We start from the raw sequence: 21,043 nt of genomic DNA, 5'->3' as shown, positions 1-21,043 counted from the left end.
ACACACACACACACACACACACACACACACACACACACACACACACATGCATCATACTGGCACCTAGGAAGAAATTCAGCTGCCAATTAAATCTCACCATTCAGCAATCCAGAGAAAAAATACATATGAGAGAAAGAACAAAGACTCTCTAAGCCTGAATGAGTTGTATCAGGGAAGTATGAGGTGTCAAAATAAAGAACTCTACTTGGGAATTAGGAGATCTGGGTTTAAATCCTGGCTCTGCCACTGAGTCATTGACCTTAGGCTAATGGCTTGCTTTCTCATGGCCTCAGTTTCCCCAACTATAAAACGAAGGGGTCAGAGTCAATGATCTCACCAGTCCCTCCTAGGTCTAACATTCTGTAGTTCTAAGATTCTGTGCAAAAGAATGAAATGAAAGAATTTGGCAGAGAGGCAGGATTGAGTTCAAAGGGCAGAAGATCACAGGAGCATAGATTTAGAGCAAAAAGGAAACTTAGAGCTGATTTAGTCCAACTCCCTCATTATACAGATGAGGAAACTGAAGTCCAGAGAAGAGAGATGACTTGTCTGAAGTCATTTAACTAGTAAGTGGCAGAACCAGGATTTGAATTCTAGTCCTGTGATTCCAAGTTCAGCCTTCTTTCTACTGTATCATAGTCTCATAGCAGGAGCAGGAGGTAGAATGAGCATCAGCTGTGTGTGACACTCTTTCTTACAGGGGGTCACTGCCAAGGTTTTCATGGGACAAAACTTTCATCCTCTGCACCCGCATCCCATCTCCAAAGGAAGCATGGTTCCTTCATGCTTGGCTATAGACCTGGCAGTCTCTCCTCCTATTTCTGGCCCTGAATCTGAGAAACTCACCTGATTTGGGAATTACTGTACCTAAGAGGTAAGATAATAGCATAAAACTGAAGCCCTTTCTGGGTTCTTTATTCATAAAATGAGTTAAACTAGATGGTTTCTAAGGTCATCTACAACTCTGACGCTCATTTCTAGTTCTGACATTCTGTGTTTAAGGTCCCTCCAAACTCTGATATTCTAAGGTCTGTAAGAGGTCTCGAGTGGGTGCTGGAGACAGAGTACATTTGTATCTTTTTAAAATAATTTAACTGTTTTAGAACATTCTCTTCACCTCCCTAGTCCTCGCTCTAGGGCTTCCATTCTTCATCCCCAACTGCCTTCAAAAAGGACATGTTTTTTTTTCCAGCAAAATTTGGAACTCTGCAAAAAATGTCTCAACACAAAGTTTCAGGACTAATGAGTGCCATTGCAGGGATGTACCCCTTGTTCCTCTAACTCCCAACTTCCCAGCCTCCAAAGAAGGATCATTCCCCCCCATACACACATACATGATATAGGTGGATAGAGAACGAAACAGGAACAGATGGGATATTCATTGGTTTTTTAAATGGGACAGGACCTGGGAAGTGTGATCTGGAGGTAGAGATTTATAATCTTGGTGACCTCCACCTGCCCTATGACTTGAGCTATAAACATTGGTTCTAAAAATCTGTGAGAGGAGGGTGTTTGGTGAGAGAGGTACCACTTCTTAACAACTCCAAATTCAAGAAGTAGAACTGAGGGAAAAGCTCTATTACTTTCTGAGGTGGAGTCCAAGGCAGGAAAAGATGACACTTTCTCAAGGTCAGTCTCAGATGTCTCAACCCAACAGGTCTACCAGAGGCCACAGACTCTTGGGCCAATGCCCTCCCTGCTGGGCCACCCATGAAACCTGCTGCTATGTCTGTCCCCTGCAGCCCCCACCAGCCCTTTCGGTCCCCAGCCAAGCTCTTTCTAGTTACATAACCCTCTTGCCAAGGTCACTGCTTCCTAGAGGGGAGCCCTCTGCAGACACCTGCTCAGTAGTCCCAAGGACAACAGAAGGCAACCAGGACTTTCTCAGGGAAGCAGTGGACTGAGAAAAAGACTAGACTGCTCATCAGGGGTCCTGGATTCTCATCCGGGTTCTACCACAAGACTATTTCGTGACCTTGGGAAAGCTATTTTCATTTCTACTAGTGGCCTCAGTTTCCTCAGTTGTAAAATCTGGGGATTTATAGACTAGAAGATTTGTAAGGTCCTTTTTCACATTTAATGATCTATGGTTTCAGGATTTAGGTTCAGGGGAAATAACCTCCTCTCTCACCCCATTGTGAAGGGGAGGGGCTCTCCCCAGCCTAGCCGCAGTGGGAGGCTCTGTGGCCCAAGGAGATGCAGAGTGAGTGCTGGGGAGTCCAAGATCTAAGCAGGTATGAAGGCTTAGCCAGACCCTGCCTGGAGCAGACAGCAGCTCCAAGACAGACAGCAGCTCCAAGACAGACACTCCTCTCTGGCTAAATGCATACCCACCTACCATTTGGCTCAGCTGTTTCTCCCCCTGGGACCAGTCCTGGCCTGGTTTCTCCTGCCTCCATAGAGCCTGGAGGCCATAGGGAAAGGAGGGTTAAATATAGTCCTCTCCCAACCTTTCCTGACAGCTGCCATTATCAGCTTCCCTTCCTCTCTTCTCTGGCTACCTTAGAGAATCCTGCTGTGCTCACTGGAGAAGCTAGAAATTCCTTCCAGGGCTGGGGGAAATAGTGTGTGAGAGGAGTGAAGGAAAGGGGGAGGTGAGGACCAAGAACCTGTCCTGTCCCTAAGCTGGGGTGAGAGGACAGAGGTGGAGGAGGGTGTTCTTCCCTCGATATTATCCTTTCGCCTGAAGGATATGGATTGATCCCCCCCCCCCATTCATTAGCTATAAAGATTCTCCCGGCCTTGCCCCACCCCCATTCCTTCCCCTAAACAGGCGATTTATCTGTTCCCCAACACTCCCTGCCACTAGCCTCCTTCCACTTCTTCTAAACTAATCCCATTCCAGTTCCCCTTCTATTGCCAGAACTGGAGAGGGAAAGCTAGGCTGAATTGCAGACGCATCCCCCCTCCCCGCCGACTAGGGGGCGGGGGGGAGGGGCAGCCAGGTGCGAAAGGAAGGTGGCACTCGGGCACACACACACTGGAGGCAAAACTTAATCCATGGGTTCGAATGCAGGCTTTGCTACTTACTACAATGCGTGACCTCCAGTAATCCCCTTAATATTTTTGACCTCAGTTTCTCCATCTGTACAATGAGGAGGTTGGGCTAGATTCTCCCTAAGACCCTTTATAGAATTATAACCTAGAATTCCAGGATCTCCTCTCTCTGGACTTTCTGAGAGTCTTCCTCCATCCCAAATCCAGACCTCTCCGTCTGCTTGCTGGGGGTACCTGGGTAGTTTTGAGACCCCCAAACACGGAGACGGTCTTCTGAGGGGCTCACGAAGCACATCAGCAGTGCCCCCCAGCGGCAGAGATGTGTCCTCAGAGGGAGCAGGAATAGAAGAAAAAAGGCCCAAGCCCAGAAGGTGGGGATGGGGGTGGGGAAAGGGTATTGTTGCTTCCCAAGAGGGTGGCAGAAGAAGGGGTAAGAGGCACTTACCCGCGCGTAGCGGGATGAGTAGGGGTCCTCAAAGAGCGCCCAGATCCGTGGCTGCCAGCGGCGCCAGAAGCCACCAGAGCGGCCGTCGGGTGAGTCACTGAGCGCCAGGCCCTTGGTCATCTCCAGCTCGTCCTCCCCGTCTCCCGAGTCACCCGCGCCATCGCCGTCCGCGTCCTCGGCGCTGTTGTCCAGAGGCGCCCCACCGAAGCTATCGAGGGCTTCTTCGGCGTCGCGGTGCTGCCTGTAGGTCATCCAGCAGCAGGGTTCCACGTCCGTCTCGTCGATGCCCCAGAAGGCCAGCTCTTCCTCATACAAGGGTCCGCACACGTCAGCCGGACAGTGCAGCTTGCCCGTTCGGTAGTAGTTCAAGATATGCGCAAACACTCCCGGGTGCCGGTCGAAGAAGAACTCATCTGAACGCGGGTCATAGTCAAAGTGGCTGTGGGCGTCGGGCTCGGCCAGCCAGGCGAGCCGGGTCCCGGGCAGGGTGCGCAGGGTGCTGCGGTACGTCTGGTGCCGCGTCCCGCCCACGTTGATCACGATGCGGTCGCTGTCGTCGCCTTGGCCCATCGCGACTTCCCCTTAGGCATGTCGCAGGCCAAGGGCACCCATGGGAGCGGCGGGCTGGGATTCTGGGGCTGTTGTGGATAGTGGGGGACAGTGTCTTTCTCCCCAAGACCCTGGGGAGCGGGGCGCAGCGAAGAGCAGCACCTGCAGGAGGGCAGGCGGGAAGGAGCTGCGCCTTCACAGTTAGACTGTCTCTTCTCTCACCGCCCCGCCTCCTACCCTGCGGCGGCGACCCGGCTCCCTAGCACCTTCTGACAGTCCCAGTCCCCCAAATACAAAAGCCCTCCCCCCTCCCGCCACCCCTTTCCAACCTCTGCCTCTATCAATCGGAGTGAGATGGAAAGAGACAACGAGCCCTTGGAGGCTGTGTGGGTCGCGGGAGGGGGGGAGTCTTGCTGCCAGATGTGTACAGGCAATAGCGATGTCCAGCTACAGAGGAGGAGGAAGAAGAAGGTGGGGAAGGAGGCTGAAGGAGGCGCTCAGCTGCGGGCCGGGGGAAGAGGAGGAGGAGGAGGAGGGGGCCGGGCTCGTGCTCCCATCTCAGCAGCAGCGTGAGAATAAATAAATAAATAAATAAATAAATAAATAATCTAAGGGAAAATCGAGGAGCCTTCAAGAGCCCGGAGACAGCAGGAAGGCAAGGCGCCTGCGTTTAGGGGTAGAACGAGCCGCTTTCCCGGGGTCCAGAGGATGGGAAGAGAGGGACTGGAAGGCGGGGGCTCGTTGGTTCCTCCCTCCTGGAGGGGGGAGGGAAGAATTACCAGCAACCTCCCAGCCCCCGGTACAGGCGAGGAAAAAAGCGGGCCATTGGAGACGCAGCTTGGAGCAGAGACAGAGCGGAGGGAGCCGCTGGCTTCGTTCTCCTTCTCCTGTGCTCCCTTCCCGCCGAGCCTGCTTGCCTGCCTGGTTCCCAGTGCAGCCTCCCCGAGGAATTGCCGGACCCTGGAGGCAGTGGGGCCCGGGAGTTGCTCTCTTGCCGCCTTCCTGTGCGCCTCTGCTCTCTGCGCTCCTCTGCGCCTCTCCTCCTTCTCCTTTTCCTTCTTCTTCTCCCTCTCCTCCTTCTCCTTTTCTTTCTCCTTCTCCTTCTCCTCTTCCTCCTCTCTTCTCTGCTTCGCTACTCCTCTCCTCTTCTCGTTTAGGCTTCGCAGGTTTCCCGGGCACAGTGCTGAAGGGACAGCTCCCGAAGCTGTGCTGGGCTGGGCGGAGCTGTGCTGGGTATTAGTCCCTGCCTGGAGCTCGGTCTCCACTCGGTTCCTATCCTCCGGGGGTCCCGCTCCTCCGACTCTCTGCAGTCACAAACGCCTGGGCTTGGCGTGGGTTGGCTCCGGCCGCAGGGGGATTCCGGTCCGTGGAAGGGGGCGCTGCACCTAGGAAGTCCCTAGGGCCGGGGAGGCTGGGGGAGGCGCGGGAGCCGGGAGGCGGCAGCCGCCGACTGGGCTGCTGCTTAGGTAGGTGCTGCCTCTGTAGCTGCGGCTCAGTCTCAGTCCAGCCCGCCCGGTCGGTCTCCGGACACTGGCACCCAGCTCGCGCAGCCGCACTCGCCAGCTGATGGAGGCGCCGCTCTGGGTCCTAAAGAGCCTAGCTCTATTTTCCCCTCCTCCCACCTCACCCAGTCCTCTATCCACCCTAGCGCTTGTGGCGTCCAGAGGAGCCAGCAACGAGATGTAACAATTATAAAACACCTTGATTTAAGCACCTAGCCCTTTGCCCTAGCTCTCAGTCTGAACAGCCCAAAGCTGCAGAGGACAGCTGAGGAGGGCAGAACTCCCGGGGAGGGGGGAGGCTGTAGGAAGATGAGACTGGTCCTAGTGGGACTTGGGACACGGTCAATCCCAGCAAGCATTGGTGGTTAGCCAAATGCCGTGACTTTGCCAGCTTCGTTCTCCTTCAGCTTGCCAATAAACAAATCTACTTCTCAAACACAGAGACTTCCTAATCTACTCTTTATTGGGAAGATGAAGATGTGACTGAGACAGAAAACCCTGATAGCCCGTTAAATCTCATCCCCCTTGCTCTCCCCCCACCCCTATCCTGAACACTGCTTATAGGATCTTAGGGTCACAGATTTAGAGCTAGAAGGTACCTTAGAGGTAGTTTAGAACAACCTCCTCATTTTACATGTGAGGAAAAGAGGCTCAGAGAGGTTGTGATTTGCCCAAGGTCACACGGGAGGTAATTTGGATAACTGGCTATCAAACTCACGAGCTCTGGTTTCAAATACAGCATTCTTTTTGCTGTATGCCACTCTCTCATTGATCCCCGAGTTTCTCTTTGACTTCCCTGTTACACTTATCCAGGACCTCCAGACATGGCTACCACCCAGTTACACTTACCTTGGACATTCTCCAGTGATGCTACAGTCACATTGATTGTGAACACTTGTCACTAACTAGAACCTCCCCACTTACCTTCTAGTCACACTCACCCCAGAAACTGACTCTCTCAATAACTCTGAATATTCCCCCACATCATACTCACCTGGAAATTCTCCAATGACACCCTTTCTAATTGCACTAATTCCCTGTATGTTGCTTCTAAAAACTCCTTCTTGTCCCTAGAGTCAAATTAACCCTGGAAACTCCCTCAGTGACCCCATATGTTCTATTTACTCCTTCATTATACTGAACCCTGTCTGACCCACCCTAGTCACATTGTTTCTGGAGACCTTCACTATGGATCGTAATGTCCAATGGCAGCAAGCCTTGAAACCTCCCTATTAACCCCAACATGATATCATAATGGAGCTTTTAGAGCAGGGGTGGAGAACCTGTGGCCTCGTGGCTGCATGTGGCCCTCTAGGTCTTCAAGTGCAGCCCTTTGACTGAATCCAAACTTCACCGAACAAATTCCCTTAATAAAAGGATTTGTTCTGTAATACTTGGACTCAGTCAAAAGGTTGCATCTGAGGACCACAACTGTTTTAGGGAAAAAGCACCTAGGCATTTCCCCAATTCAAAGTTGCTGCCCTCCCACAAAGGGGTCTGGCCTGTCTGGTCTGACATCGTGTTTCTCTACTGCCCCTACACTCTCTTCTTTTTAGGCACTTGTGACCCTAATAGGGCAGAAAGATGTAGGATCGGAGAATGGAGTGGGACAGTATTCCTCTTTCCAATCTGTTATCCAGTAAGAGGATGAGGCTGCACCTAACACATCCTGCCATGGGATAGGGGGCTGTTTATCCTATGACTCAGTTCTCAGTTCATCATTGCTCCTCCAAACACACACACACCCACTACTCTCCCTCTTGATGTGTTTGATTCCACCAGGGAGGAAGATGAGAGATAGTTGAGTGATCAGTTCCAAAGCTGAGTGTGCAGAGAGCAGAGAGGATTATTGATCTCAGCCAAGCTGAGTGGAAATGGTACTTAGATAGATTGTCCAATGGACAGTTTAATTAAGAAGCCATGAGGCCCTTATTTAAATATTGATTCATAGATTGAGGACACAGGCAGAGGGGCCCCCAGAGAATCTACTATTCAAGATTCCTGTAGTGACTTAGAGTGAAACCTGTGAGAAGAGACCTGTCTCTTCTTACTCACTTTCTATGGCCTGAAGCATAGCCTGATTCTTCTCCCAGCTCCAGACCTTAGAAGTCACTTCACCTCAATGAGGAACTAAGGTACGATGGTTTAAAGAGAGATGTGGGAGGGGAAGGGCCAGGAGAGGGAATCAGAATCATAAAAAAAGAAAAGAAGTAGGAATCTGAGATCCAGAGAAGGGCAAGTGACTTCTTCAAGGATACATAGCAGGGATACAGAACTCTTGTCCTCTGACTCTCTTGTTAGTAATCTGTCTAGTACCACTAGAGGAGGAGATAGGCAGAGACAGGGATATATTGCCATATTCTTTCCCAAAGCTGAATCCTCTCCCACACATTGACCTCTGAGGGTAACAAGAAGCCATCTCACTATCTGGACCCCACTATCTTGACTTCCAGACACAAAGGATAGAAGCCTCACTGAGAAAGTACTGAAGTACCCAGCCCCTGTGATCTGGGGCTCCAAGCCAGGTCTGTTTCACATTGGCAGCATTTCTGGGGATGTCTCAGGCATGATAGCATCCTGAAACTGGTATAAAAAGACCAGAACTTGAAGTGTATTATACAAGAGGAGCTGGGACAGAATCAGGAGTTACTGAAACCCCAGGACAGGTCCAGAGCTTCTGGGTGGGTCGAACATTCTCTATTGACAGAGGAGTGGGTGAGCGTGCTCAGCTGAACCCAGGAATATTTTTTTCTCTCTCAGAATCAAGTCTTCTTTCCCCATGCAATTTTCATCTCCTTTTAACAGAGGTTCTCAGAAGTAGGGCTCCTCACCTACTGGAGGAGAGACTGAGACACCTAGAGACCAAAAGTGACAATGACAGAGGGCTTGAGAAAGAGACATACATGGAAAGAGACACTCATTCTGCCAAGTCCAGTTCAAATACCAGCTCTTCCAAAAAGCTTCCCATGACCACCACAGGCCCCATTGATCTTGGGAAGAATGAGTACCTCTGGGCTAATTTGGGTGAGTTTATTGATATCATGATGATACTTTTGAAATTACGGGAACATTTTTACCTATCTGGTTTTCCTTGATAATTATGTCCTTTTTAATTACATTGGTTAGTATTTTGTAGGAGGAAGGGGAAAGAGTGGTTATTTATCAAGTTAGTGATTGTTAAGAACCTGATTTCTAAGACATGTTTTTTCAAACCTGCATGGGATAGGGGCCAGCTTTGTTTGGTGCTCAGACATATAAGCAGTGCTTAGCCAGGAACTGATAGTTTGATAGGAGAGATTCATGTGCTTGGGACCATCCAAGCTGGATGAGGGAGTTTTTTTCAGAAGCCTCTTCCTTGCAAAATGTATAAAGTTATGTTGTTTCCCCTGTAAATAAGTGTCCTTGTATAAACCAAGAACAGTGTGGCAGTGAATGGAGAGAGGGGATGCTGGAAGCTACAGGAGTCTCATGGGTTGTCTTTGGCTACAAGGAAGCCTAGCACCTAGATATATATTTGAGGCCTCAAGACTCCAGCCAGAGGGAAGGTGTTGGGGCATTATCTGAGTTCCTGGCTGCTAGTTGGTACCAGATTTTCATAGATTTCTTCTCTAGGCTTTGACCATTTGAGACGCATGGTTTAATATTAATTCAAGACTAATATTTACATTTGCTGTTGTTTTCAGTGGGGGAGGAAGAGAAGGAGAAGAGGGAGTCTCATCTATTCATCCACAAGGCTGTGCATTCCTGAGGATCTGTGTCTAGTACTTCTACATCTCCCATAAGCACAAGGGGATTGTGGGCACTAGGTGCTAAATAAGGATTTGCTAACTGATGTTTACTATATGTATGGCTTCAGCAAGTCGCTTAACATCCCTGAGTTTCCTAATACGTAAAAACAATGGAGTTAGATTAGATCACCTCTGAAGTCCCTTCCAACTTTAGAGCTTTGGCCATCTTTAAATGGCACCGAGAGTCAGAATCAAACGTTGTCATAACTAGGCTGGGGACAAACAGACAAGAGAGACAACAAAGTATAGCACTCTCAGCAGGAGAGACTCAGTGAGAATTGGAGGGATAAACACAGAGCCCTGGAGAGCTGAGGGTGGGGACTATTTCATGGTGCTGAGGAGATTTCTCCTACTCTAGCCTGCCCTGCTCCAAGATCTAAAGTAGACTGATTTAGTCATTTCTACTCCTGTATTTTTCAGGCTGGAGTCCTGTTGTAGCCAAGGACCAGAGTTCCCAGATCCTTTTGAGTGATGGCCCCTACAACCTCAGGTTAGCTCAAGATTTAGGATGTTTATCCATGGATTTCTCAGATCCCATTTGTTTTACTGGATAGAGGAGAGTGAGTGTCAGTGATCATTTTGACCCTGGATATTCATAGTACTGACAGCCCTTCCCAATGACACTGAACACTTTCTATTGACTATATCTATCACTGACCTCCCGTTCCTCATGATAAGGAGAGGTAACAGCACTGGAGAAAGAGTAAGTTGATTTTGTAGGATAGACTAAGTGGATGTTAGGGGATGAAGTAAGGGAATGCTAGAGACAGAGTGAGGAACTGGCTAGAGCTGGAATCTGGGATCAAAGTAAGAGGATAATAGAGGACAGTGAGTAGATGGGGGATGTGTGAAAGGTATCCTCCCCACCCAGCACTCTAAAAAGGTCTGCCCCATTAGTCTGCTACAACACGTTCTTTACTTCCCCTCTTTCCAACTCTGTCTTTTAAGTCAAATAGCAAAGGTAGAGCCATTGTCACCAAAAAGTCCTTATGAGAATAGACCTGAGGTTACAAGAGAAGCAAATTAACTCCCATTGACACATGGGAGTCATTAATATATTAGATTAGCAAACCAATTCATTAGATTGATGGAGTGTGGGGATAGATTAGAATCCTACAAGGAAGAGATCTGAGTGATAATCTAGTCTAAATGAGAAAAACAGCCTAGAAAGAGGATTTTTTTATTTGTTGAGTTATTTTTCAGTGATGTTCAATTCTTTGTGACCCCATTTGGGGTTTTCTTGGCAAAGATACTGGAGTGTTTGCCATTTCCTTCTCTAGTTCATCTTACAGATGAGGAAACTGAAGCAAGTGGGGTTAGGTACTTGCACAAAGTCACGCAGCTATTAAGTGTTTGAGGCCAGATTTGAACTTGAACTCAGGAAGATGAGTGTTCCTGACTCCAGGTCCAACACTCTATCCACTGTGCCACCTAGCTGCAATATCTAGAGAAAACATCAGGTCCTTTAGAGGATCAAGGGGAAGGGGATAGTAAGAGATCATGAAGTGGAAGGAGCTGATTTCCTTTAGACCAGACTTACAACAGTCTCAGAGATGACCCAGAATCCAATACAGACACAGAAAATGCCACTTTCTCAAGGTCCTGGCCTGATCAGAGCTGATAGTTGAGCTGAGCACCTATCCCTTTTGGAGCTGTCAGCTTGAACTTCACGGTAGGCCTGGGTTTGGGTGCCATCTTGTGGCCACATGTGATTTCTGTTTGCATCCACTCGCAAGCTCTACAGAAGCAAGGAGGCTTGGGGGTATTCTAGGAAGTAAGTAAACCTTTCCTCAACCATAGTTTGTTTCAGTTCTACTCCAAGTTTTACTCTGTTGACCCCAGGGGAAAGATGTGGCATTTGGTTCTCTTGACCTGAGACCCTAGACACACAACTAGCATGTGCATAGATCTACCTATCTAGGGTATGGAGGGTGGAGAGCCTTACTGTGCCTAGGATGTGTATGGGAGGAATGTAGTGGTTAATAGAACCTAGAAAAGGTACCTAAAGATATGGACAGATATATTGAGGCTGGAATTCATCAAGGACTCCCACACTCTGAGAGAGAAGTATAGGCAAACATTTGGATTTCAAATTGGGCCAGGGAAGAATGGCCTTTGCATCAACTCCAGCCCCAACCTCCCCTCATTCTATCTCCAAATGTCCCCTCTGTCTTTCCCCCAGTCACTCATCATCACCATTCTGGAGAAGATGAAGTACTCCTTTTGAAATTATAGAGTCTCTTGGAATTGGGAGGGACCTCGGAAACCATCTAGTTTAGTCAATACCTGAATCAGAATCCTCTCTGCAACATCTCCAAAAAATGATAATCCAGCCTTTACCTGAAGATGATATAGTGACAGGGAACTCATGGCTCTGTGCTCCTGAGAGTCTCCACCCCACCCAAAACTTGCCCCCACCCCGAGTTCCCTAGTTCTGATAGGTGAGCTTTCACCTGATTTTGCCAGGGTTTGGGTGTCTATAACACTTCCTAGATGTTTCCTCACCATACTCTCACTAGGATACTCTCATCCATCTTCTACCTCTTCTAGTCTTCTTATCTCTTTTCATTTATTGCCCTTCTTCTCCCATTGGAATATAAGCTCATTGGAAGGTGGAGATTGTCTTCCTTGCTTGTATTTCTTTTCCCTGTTTTTAGCACAATATCTGACACATAGTAAGCACTTTAAGATTCTCTCTGTCTCTATCTCTGTGTCTCTGTCCCTTTGTCCATCTGTCTCTCTGTCCACCTGTATTTTTCTTTCTCTCTCTCTTTCTCTCTCTCTCTCTCCTAAATCTGACTCTGCAGTTTCTACCTGTTGCTTCTTGTTTTCCCCTATGGTATGAAGTAGAATACTTCTAATCTCTTTTCCAATTGGCAGCTCTTCAAACACTTTAAGTCAGATACCATGTTTCCCACCAAGTCTTCTCTTCTCCAGGCTAATCATTTCCATTCCATGCATCCAACACTGGTAAAGTACTGTCTTCATTCTCTCTCCCCATTCCTGTCACACACCTCTACATGCATTACTGCTTATCAATGTCCTTCCTAAAGTGTTGCCCCAGAACTCAACACAACACTCCAGATTTAGTCTGTCTGGGACAAAGCACAAGAGAACTAGAGCCTTTCTCATTTTGGACACTGCGCCCTTATTTAATGCAATCTAAGAACATATCAGCTTTTTGTCTGTCATATCACAGGCTTAGATCATTTTGAATATTCCATCCATTATACACCTGTAGATGTTTTTCATATGAACTGTTGTGCTGTGATGCTTTGCCCATTCTGTGATCCCAGGGCAAAATTTTCTATTGATCCCTATTCAATTTCTTCAGATTAGAATGAGCCCATAATTCCAGACTATGAAAATGTTTTTAGATCTTGATTCTGTTGTCCAACAAAACAATTCCCCCAGACCAAATTCTTGTCATTTGACCATCTGATAAACAATGTTGAACATCATAGGGAAAGGAGGCTCTTGGGGCTCTCCATTAGAGATTATCCTCCAGGCTGACATTAATCACTGCTCTTTGGGTTTACTCATTCAACCACATCTTATCCACAAAATTGTCATGAAAGATTTTGTCAAATGACTATCTAGAATCCAAATATTAAATATTTTTGGCATTCTCATAATCTACTGATCTAGTAACCCTAGGGAAATCATGTTAGCCTGGCATGACTTACTTGCTCTTGATAAATTTATGCTTATTCATAATGACCACCACTTCCCTTTCCAAGTCTTCACAAACTATCTCTCTAATAATGCATTCTAGAATTTTGTAAAGAATCAAGATAAAGGCATTCTGGCATTGAGTTTGAAGCATCTACCTTCTTCACTCTTTGGATAAACCAGCACACCATTTGCCCATCCTTGTTACTGCGGCATGTCTTCTGTTTTCCATGATTTTTCATTGATAACTGACAGCAACCCCATTCGGCTGTTCCTTCAGCACTCCAGTGTGTAGCTCATCAAAGCCTAGAGATCTGAACTCACTGAGGCATGTTAGGTTGCTCTCTTGTCATATCATACTCATCTCAAGTTTCCATTTTCCATTAACCATTTTGGTTCAATCTTTCCCAGTTTAATGATCACTCCTTTTGGTAGAAGAAAGAGAAATAAAATAGCAACTAGTTAATCCTGATTTCTTCCCTTCAGCATTCATTATTAGGACCCAATTCACCTGCAAGCAGTGGTTTCATCCCTTCTTTGATCTTGGTTTTACCCCCAAAGATATCCCAAAAAAGTCCTCTTGGTTGTCTACAGGATTCATTATAACATTGTCATTAAAGGAATATGCTGCTCTTCTGTATTTATCCTTTTTTGTCTGAAATTGCTTCTGTTCTGTAAATGTCTTTTTGCAAATTTGGCTTCAAGAAAAGCCTTTGCTTCTATAGGGCAAAATGCGATCTTAAAAATCTCTCTTTCATAAAAAGTGCTCCCCAAACATAGATTGAATTTGAATTGAAACACAAGATTCCTTGACAGATTCAACCACAGGGACAAATTTGTTTAGAGGTAATAATAGCTAGAATTTGTATAATGCTTTAAGATTTGTATAGTATTTTATAAATGCTATCTCATTTTATCCTCACAACAATCCTAGGAAATATGTGTCATTATTATCCCAATTTTTCTGATGTGAAACCTAAGGTTAAATAACTTTCCCAGGACACACAGGTAGGGAATGTTTGAGATGGTATTTGAGTTAAATCTTCCTGGCTCAAGCTCCAACACTACCCATTGTGCCACCTAGCAGCCAATAATCCCCTGAGTTTCAGCCTTAAGTGAAGCCTCAAATAAGGAGACATTAGCTCACCTAAGCTATTCAAAAGTGTCACAGAGGTTATCTTGTGCAGAATCTAAATAGAAGGATTCCTTATCCATTAGGAGGTTTTCAAGATGCATCTGTTCAATAGCCACACTTAAAATCACAGTGAACAAAAAATGCTCGTTGTCTGATTACATCAAGCTAGTCTGGGCAGCTCAAAGGGCCCTCTTCTTTCCAACCTCCTAGGGCTAAAGCTCTCTTCTGGGTCATAGCAGTATATATCTCCTGGATGATGAGCTACACCCAAAATCTAATGAAAAAGATGAGGTTGGATCTAATTGAGGAAAACATACCATGCCTTCAATGATCCCAAACTTTTTGATGGTGCAAAAGCCTGATTTTTAAAACCAATGTTAACTCCCAATGACATTACATTGTTGTGAATAATAGAACATTACAATCTTGGAAGAATCAAAGTTGTGGGTGACTCAAAAGACAACAGAAAGGAGAAGTGTATGTGTGAGAGTGCTTCAGCAACTCAGCATTGGGGTTATGCTGCAGCCCATTATAATTATAATTAATGGGCTGCAGCATAAATCTAATTTTGAGTTGCATACCAGATGTGAGATACATCTTTGGAAAAGAATAAGTATACACACACACACACACATATATATATATATATATAAAAATATATATATACATATATACACACACGCATATAGTTTATATATACACATACATATACACATACACATATATACATATATACATATACATATACTTATACATATCATATACACACACACACACATCTGTGTGTGTAACAAAACCAGAAGGAAGAATAAACAAATGGGCAGTCTAAGTGATGCACTCAGAGTCCAGGAATCAAGAGGATTGATTCCAGAATTGGGTAAATGATGATGATGATGATGATGATAACGAAAAAGAAAAAGAAGCAATTTACATGTTCTCCTATTTGATCCTCACACCAACCCTGTGAGGAAAGTGCTATTATTATCCCCATTTTACAGAGAAGGAAACTGAGATAAACAGAGGTTAAGTGATTTGCCAATCACACAGCTAGTAAGTATCTGAGACAGGATTTTATTGTGGGTAGCTTGTCTGAGGGGGAATTTATTCAAGGATATGAATAAGAATTGCCAAATGGAAAAGACTGAGACCCACACTGGTAGAGGCAATAGTCACATGCATGAGAAGTCGATATACTAAAATATGGAAATAAATCCTGGGGAATTAAGGAAAGAGAAGGAAAATCAAGCACAAGAATTCACAGAGTAGAAATCTGTCAATATTCTAAAGGTGGCACCATCTCCCTTAGTTAGTTTACATAGGGTACAAAGCCCCACCCCACCCACTGCTGGAATAAACCAGTTGCTATTCCTGCTGGGCCCTCTCCCATGGTGGGCAGAGCACACTGAGTTTATCATCCTCTGGCTGGAGGGCAATGGTACCATAGGTTTAAATCTGCACCCTCTGAGCATTATCTAGTCCAATTTCATTTTAGATGGGGAAACTGAGGCCCAGAGAGATTAAAAGGCTTGCCAAGTCTGAGATTCCAGCCCAAACCCTTTAACTCCAGATCTGGAACCCATCACTTCACTGGAAGTGTGTCAACAATGACACATTGTTGTCATATATTGGTGAGGGGCAGGGGGTGACGAAAAAGGAAGTGTCATCTTTTTCATCTGTGCATGAACTATCTATGTCTATACATTGTGTTTACATGTCAGCATATTTCCTGTGCAGGCTGTTCGTGTTCCTGACACTCGGGTCGGGGTACTTTGTAGCAAGCCCAGGCTCTGTCTTCTGACAGAACTCAGGCCAGCCGGCTCCTAGGAGGAGAGCTTTCCTTTGGGTCATAGTTCCACCTGCCAACTGTAGGGGCCGCTGCAGTTCAATGAGTCATCCACCCTTCCATCTCCTGCATCCACTCTTCCCGATACTGTTCAGAGGCATTCTGTCTGCTTTCTTCACTCAGGCTGTACAGCCCACCTTCAACCCCAGGCCCCTACCATTCCCCACCCACCACCACCACACAAAGTCTGCAAACTTTGCTTTCACTAGGCCATTCCTTCAGAGACACCTTCCACATCTCTTGACTCTCCCCTGGACCTCAGATTCCCCATCTGTAGAAGGTAGGTGTGGGCGTAAATGATCTCTAAGCTCCCTTCCATTGAACAAATACATTTATTTATTAAGCAACAACTGTGTGTGAAGTCATTTGCCCTGTGCTGGGAATACAAAGATGGAAAACAACACCATCTTATGATGTTCCTTGCTCTCAAGGAATTTAGTGTAGTATTTTTGGAAGGGACAAGGGATGGAAAGACATCATCATCATCATCATTTATATAGCTATTAGGTTCATAAAGCAACTGGCATAGTCTATTATCTTTTTCAATCTTCACAACAACTGTGTGAAGACAGATACTGAAACTTATTATAACCCCTGTTTTGCAGATGAGGAAACTGAGGCTGAGAGGTTAAGTGACTTTGGATTAGATGTTGTCTAAGGTCCCTTCCAACTCCCAAAGCTATAATTCTATGACTCATCAATGGCTACACAGTGCCAGAAGCATAAAAGCATAAATATGCTTCCTCCTAACCTCTACTTTGTGTGTTGTTTGGATGGGCCCTATGATTTCATTGGTATAGACTGGTTCCTGGTGAGGAAACTCCCCAATGTGCATGGACAACTGATTTACAACTTGGTCTCAGAGGATGGGCTGAGACACTTCAAGGTTAAGTAATTTGCCCAGGGACACAGAGCCCATGTGCATCAGAGAATGGACTGGAATCCAGATTCTGTTGATTCAAAGGCTACTCTCTATTCCTTCTGAAAAGCTATTTCTTCTGCTATACTATGCATACACAAATAACTCATAAAGCCCTAAACTTTCTGGTGAAAACCCAAAATTCTTACTCTCTTATTATGCCACACAATATTTGTGTGACCATTAGCAAAGTCACTAGATCTCTCTGAGGCTCAGCTTCTTCTCCACCAAACAGGGATAATGCTGGTGCTCCCTACCTCACAAGGAAGTTGTGAGGAAAATGCTTTATGAACATTAAGTGCTATGGAAATTTGAACTATAGTTAGCATTACTATATAAGGGAGAGTGTGCACAAGAAAGGTCAAACTGAGAGATGAAAGATTGGATGAGAGATTACTTCTTAGGTAGGTGGGGTGGCATTGCCGGGGAGGGCTTTGTAGAGAAGGTAGCACTTGACTTGGGTCTCAAAGAGGACTTCCATAGACAGATTTTCGGTATTTGTGGCAGCGAGAAGGGGTGATGGTCAGGAAAAGACTCTTCCACACATAGTTGATGGTATGGACAAAGGGGCATAGGAAAAAGAAGACAAGACAAGATCAAGGAACAGTTAGTAGGTTAGTTTGGCTGAAACAGTGAGTGGTCAAGTACTTTAAGAGCCTTGATTGCCAGACTAAGAAATTTGTACTTTATCCTATAGATAAGCAATAGAAAAATCTAACAGCATTTAAAATCAGAATGGGAGAGGAGAAGAGAATTAGGTGCAGGAAAACCAATTAGGAGGCTATTTCTATAGTCCAGGGGAATATTGTACTCCTGTATTAGGATGGAAACAGAGAGAAAGGGCCATATTTGATTGGCATTTGGGGATGCTAAATCAGGATCAACTGATCTCTGATCCTTTCTGGCTCTGCCATCCCAGGGTTGAATTCCTTTCCTCTCATTGAAGGTTGGGGGAGGGGTGGAGGGAAGAAGATGTAGCAACGTGAAGTACAGAGCTGAACTTGGGAGTCAGGACTGGAATCTGTGTTCAATTCTGCTTTTCTCCTTTCTTGGCTGTGTGACCATGGGCAAGTCACTCCACTTTCTAAGCTTCAATCTTTTCATTTGTAAAATGTAGGTACCATCTAGTACCTACCTCACAGAACTGGTATGAAGTAATGCACATGAGGTAATGCTCAGAAAACCTTACAGCATTATTTCTGTTGTCATTAAAAGGCAGAACCAGCAGGTATAAATTATCATCTTTATTCAGCACACCTGAGCAGAGACAACACTGCCCTAGTGTATAAATAGTCAATGACTGCACCACAAACCACACCTGATAAATATGTCGCTGGGCTGTGTGTGTGTGTGTGTGTGTGTGTGTGTGTGTGTGTATGTGTTCACAAAGCAAGCCCTTATTTACAGAATAGATTACAAAAGTATTACAAAATGTGGTCCTGAACTGGGGAGCATGGAAGAAGTGGGGAGGGAGCACAGCCCCTCAAGAACAAGCACAGCCGTTCCTTACTGAGGGGGTTGGGGAAAGGGACCAGGGACCTGGGGCCAGGAACCTGTCCCCCTATACCCCGGCCAGACACTCGGAAACCAATAAATTAATGTTGGAGGGATTGAGGAGGAGACAGAAACACATTCCAAGGAAGCCTCAGCGGCCTTAGACTTGAATGAGATGGGCCCCCTCCCAAAGTCTTGTCTGACCTCCCTGCAGCCACAGATGGGGTAGCCAGGAGGTTTGGGAATGGCCCCACCTCAGAGGACCTGATAGATAGGGTTAGGAGTGGGTACTGGGCTAGGCCCAGAGCTGCTGTCAGCAGAAAGCTGAGTACTCCCACTGGGAAGAGGGGAGGGAATGTGGGCACCACTCTCACTCAGAGTGGTGGCCTCCTGTGGGGAGCAGGGTGTGCCCTCTCCCATGGGCAGCACAGGGCATGCAGACCCCTCAGTGGAGATGCGCTCTACAATGCTGGAGAGGCAGTCCAGGCTGGACACAACCAGTCCCTTCCCAGGCTTGGTGTCTGTAAAAAAAAAATGGCAGAAATTAGGGATGAGTGATAGATTCTGAAGTCCAGGGATGGGATCTTCAGGAGCTCAAAGATCTCATTCTCCTATATACAAACCACTCCTCCTCTGTACCCATTCTACCAAGATGACAGAGGCACAGACATCACCACTAACTTGCTATTGGCCAGTTCCTTAGACTCCCTGGATTTTAGGTTTTTTCTTCTCTAAAAGGAGGGAATTGAACCAGAACCCAGTAAAAGGATGGGTTAATCCCACTAAAAGTACACTGAATTATGGTCCTTCTCTCTCTTTTGGCAGGAGTCCAGATAAAGGCAGACCTGGCTGGACAGTGAATTTCATACACTGTATGTAGGGATTCAGGGGCTGGGGCTGGGGCAGAGAGCACTTGATACCTACCACTTGGAGAATCACTGTAGTAGCTACTGTCATAGCCACCTCTATGCCTGGAGCTGCAAAGGGGGCCGCTGTAATCCATCTGGAGACAAGAGAGTAGATCCTGTGTCAGGCCCTGATCCAGCCCACCCCAGGGCTTCAAACAAACAGATATCCCCTCTTCCCTTCCTTCCTGAAACCCCAGGAATTGCCCCAAATTTCCCACTGCAGGGGGGTCCTGTGTGTTTTCTAGGGGTAGGGGCTGAGGTAGCCCATAGGAGCATTGATTTGTGGCTAGGAGGCACCTTGGAGACCACCTAGCCCAACCCTTTCATTATACAGATGGGGAAAGTGAGAAGTGACTTGCCCAAGGTCACACAGGTAAATTAACCAATAGAACAAGGATCGGAACCCAGTTCCGTTCTCTCTGTAAAGCAGACTCCTCCCTCCCCGCCCCCCTCCAACTGGTGTAATCTAGAGACCACCTCCCGCTTCACCACAAACTTTCTGTGTGATTTGGGCAAATCCTTATTTCTTAAATAATGTAGTTGAACTATATAATTTCTAACAACTTTTCCAACCCTAAAAGTCTTTCTTCCATAAATGCGTGTTTTCTACCCTACCAGGCCAGACCATCCCCATCCGGTGGTTTCTTTCCTCCTATGGCATCAACGGAAAGATTGCCCCCAAACACCTGGGTACTACTTCATAGCTCCTGGGAGGTGGGTTTCTACGGCCCCCCCCCCTTTAGACCTTATGTAGTCACTTTCCTTCCACAATCCTCCTCATCATTCTCCTGCCCCCTTCTCCTCCCTCCAGCCCTGCCCGCTGGCCCCGCTCATTCTGCCCCCACCACCTCACCATGCCGTCTGAGCAGTTGGAACGCGGGCTGGATGCATCCGAGTCTCCGCTGTAATGCTCAAGCACGCGGGTTTGAGCAGTGGCCCCCTGAGGGTAGAAGGCAGCGGTGCTGCCAGGGGCTGCCCCGTCCTGGTCTCTCAGCAACGCCTGAAGCCCCTCGATATACCGGATGGCGTTCCGCAGGATCTCCACCTTGGGCAGTCGTTGGTTGGGGTTACTCGACGTGCACCGCTTCAGGGTCTCAAAAGCTTCGTTCACTTTGCTCAGACGGCGCCGCTCCCGCATCGTGGCCGCCTTGCGCCGGTCCGCATTGGTTGTCTTGCGTTTGCACGCCTTACAAGCCCACAGCAGGCAGCGGCCAGCCTGGTGGTGACCGCTGGGCGCGCGCACGTGCTCATCCTCCCGGGCGCCCGGGACCGATGCGGGATGGTGCGCGTGCTCGTCGGGCTTCAGGAGCGCGCCCACGTGCACCAGACGTGGATCCAGGTCCTCGAAGAAGCGCAGGTCGGGGGAGTCAAAGCAGGGGTCATCGTAAAAGTCGTCGGCTGTGGTAAAGGAGCAGAGGGAGCTGTCCGGGCCTGCTAAGTCCATGTCACGCAGCGGCGGGGGGAGCAACTCCATGGTCCCGCAGGGGATTCGGGGAAAGCTATCCTCGGTGAACCGCTCCTGCTGTCTCTCTGCCCCGCTTTCCAGCTCGACGGCAATTAGAACCACAGTCCCCTAAAGCTTCAGAGACCCTGCGAAGCTTTTTTCGCTCGAAAACAGAAGGAAGGGGATCCGCACCCTAGCAGAGGTAGGTGCCCAGGAAAGGGACTGCGAAATAGCCCCACCCACCCACCCCACCCTGCCCTACCTTCCCTCCACACTTTATCAGGAATGAGCTGGCTCCCTCCGAAGCACATGTGGGGCTCCCCCCACCCCTCGCTCCAGCCGCTGGC

At 47.2% G+C, this 21,043-nt stretch overlaps 2 protein-coding genes across 2 annotated transcripts in view; both read right to left on the bottom strand.

Annotated features, from left to right (window-relative positions):
- Positions 1 to 4,012, bottom strand: part of KCNC1 (potassium voltage-gated channel subfamily C member 1) — a 79,653-nt gene extending 75,641 nt beyond the window's left edge. Inside the window, exon 1 of the mRNA XM_027852675.1 lies at positions 3,443 to 4,012. Within this exon, the coding sequence (XP_027708476.1) occupies positions 3,443 to 4,012 (570 nt within the window). The remainder of the gene's footprint in view (positions 1 to 3,442) is intronic.
- Positions 4,013 to 18,599: 14,587 nt separating this feature from the next.
- On the bottom strand, positions 18,600 to 20,726 carry MYOD1 (myogenic differentiation 1). The gene is made up of 3 exons (XM_027852516.1): positions 20,106 to 20,726; positions 19,269 to 19,347; positions 18,600 to 18,865 (listed from the first exon to the last, which is right to left on the bottom strand). Exons 1-3 carry the CDS (start codon positions 20,724 to 20,726, stop codon positions 18,600 to 18,602), a joined length of 966 nt encoding a protein of 321 aa, XP_027708317.1.
- Positions 20,727 to 21,043: the final 317 nt, after the last annotated feature.

Source organism: Vombatus ursinus, unplaced genomic scaffold (assembly GCF_900497805.2).
Source record: "Vombatus ursinus unplaced genomic scaffold, bare-nosed wombat genome assembly UNPS02009770.1, whole genome shotgun sequence".
Taxonomy (NCBI): Eukaryota; Metazoa; Chordata; class Mammalia; order Diprotodontia; family Vombatidae; genus Vombatus; species Vombatus ursinus.
Note: the sequence above shows the minus strand (reverse complement) of the source record. Positions and strands in the feature narration are given on the sequence as shown.

Excerpts from the sequence above, each read along its gene's own strand:
- MYOD1 (XM_027852516.1), bottom strand. The coding sequence starts at position 20,726 with ATGGAGTTGCTCCCCCCGCCGCTGCGTGACATGGACTTAGCAGGCCCG. Across the intron at positions 19,348-20,105 it reads CCAACTGCTCAGACGGCATG|ATGGATTACAGCGGCCCCCT; the intron begins GTGAGGTGGTGG and ends TCTTGTCTCCAG. Across the intron at positions 18,866-19,268 it reads CTACAGTGATTCTCCAAGTG|ACACCAAGCCTGGGAAGGGA; the intron begins GTAGGTATCAAG and ends TTTTTTTTACAG.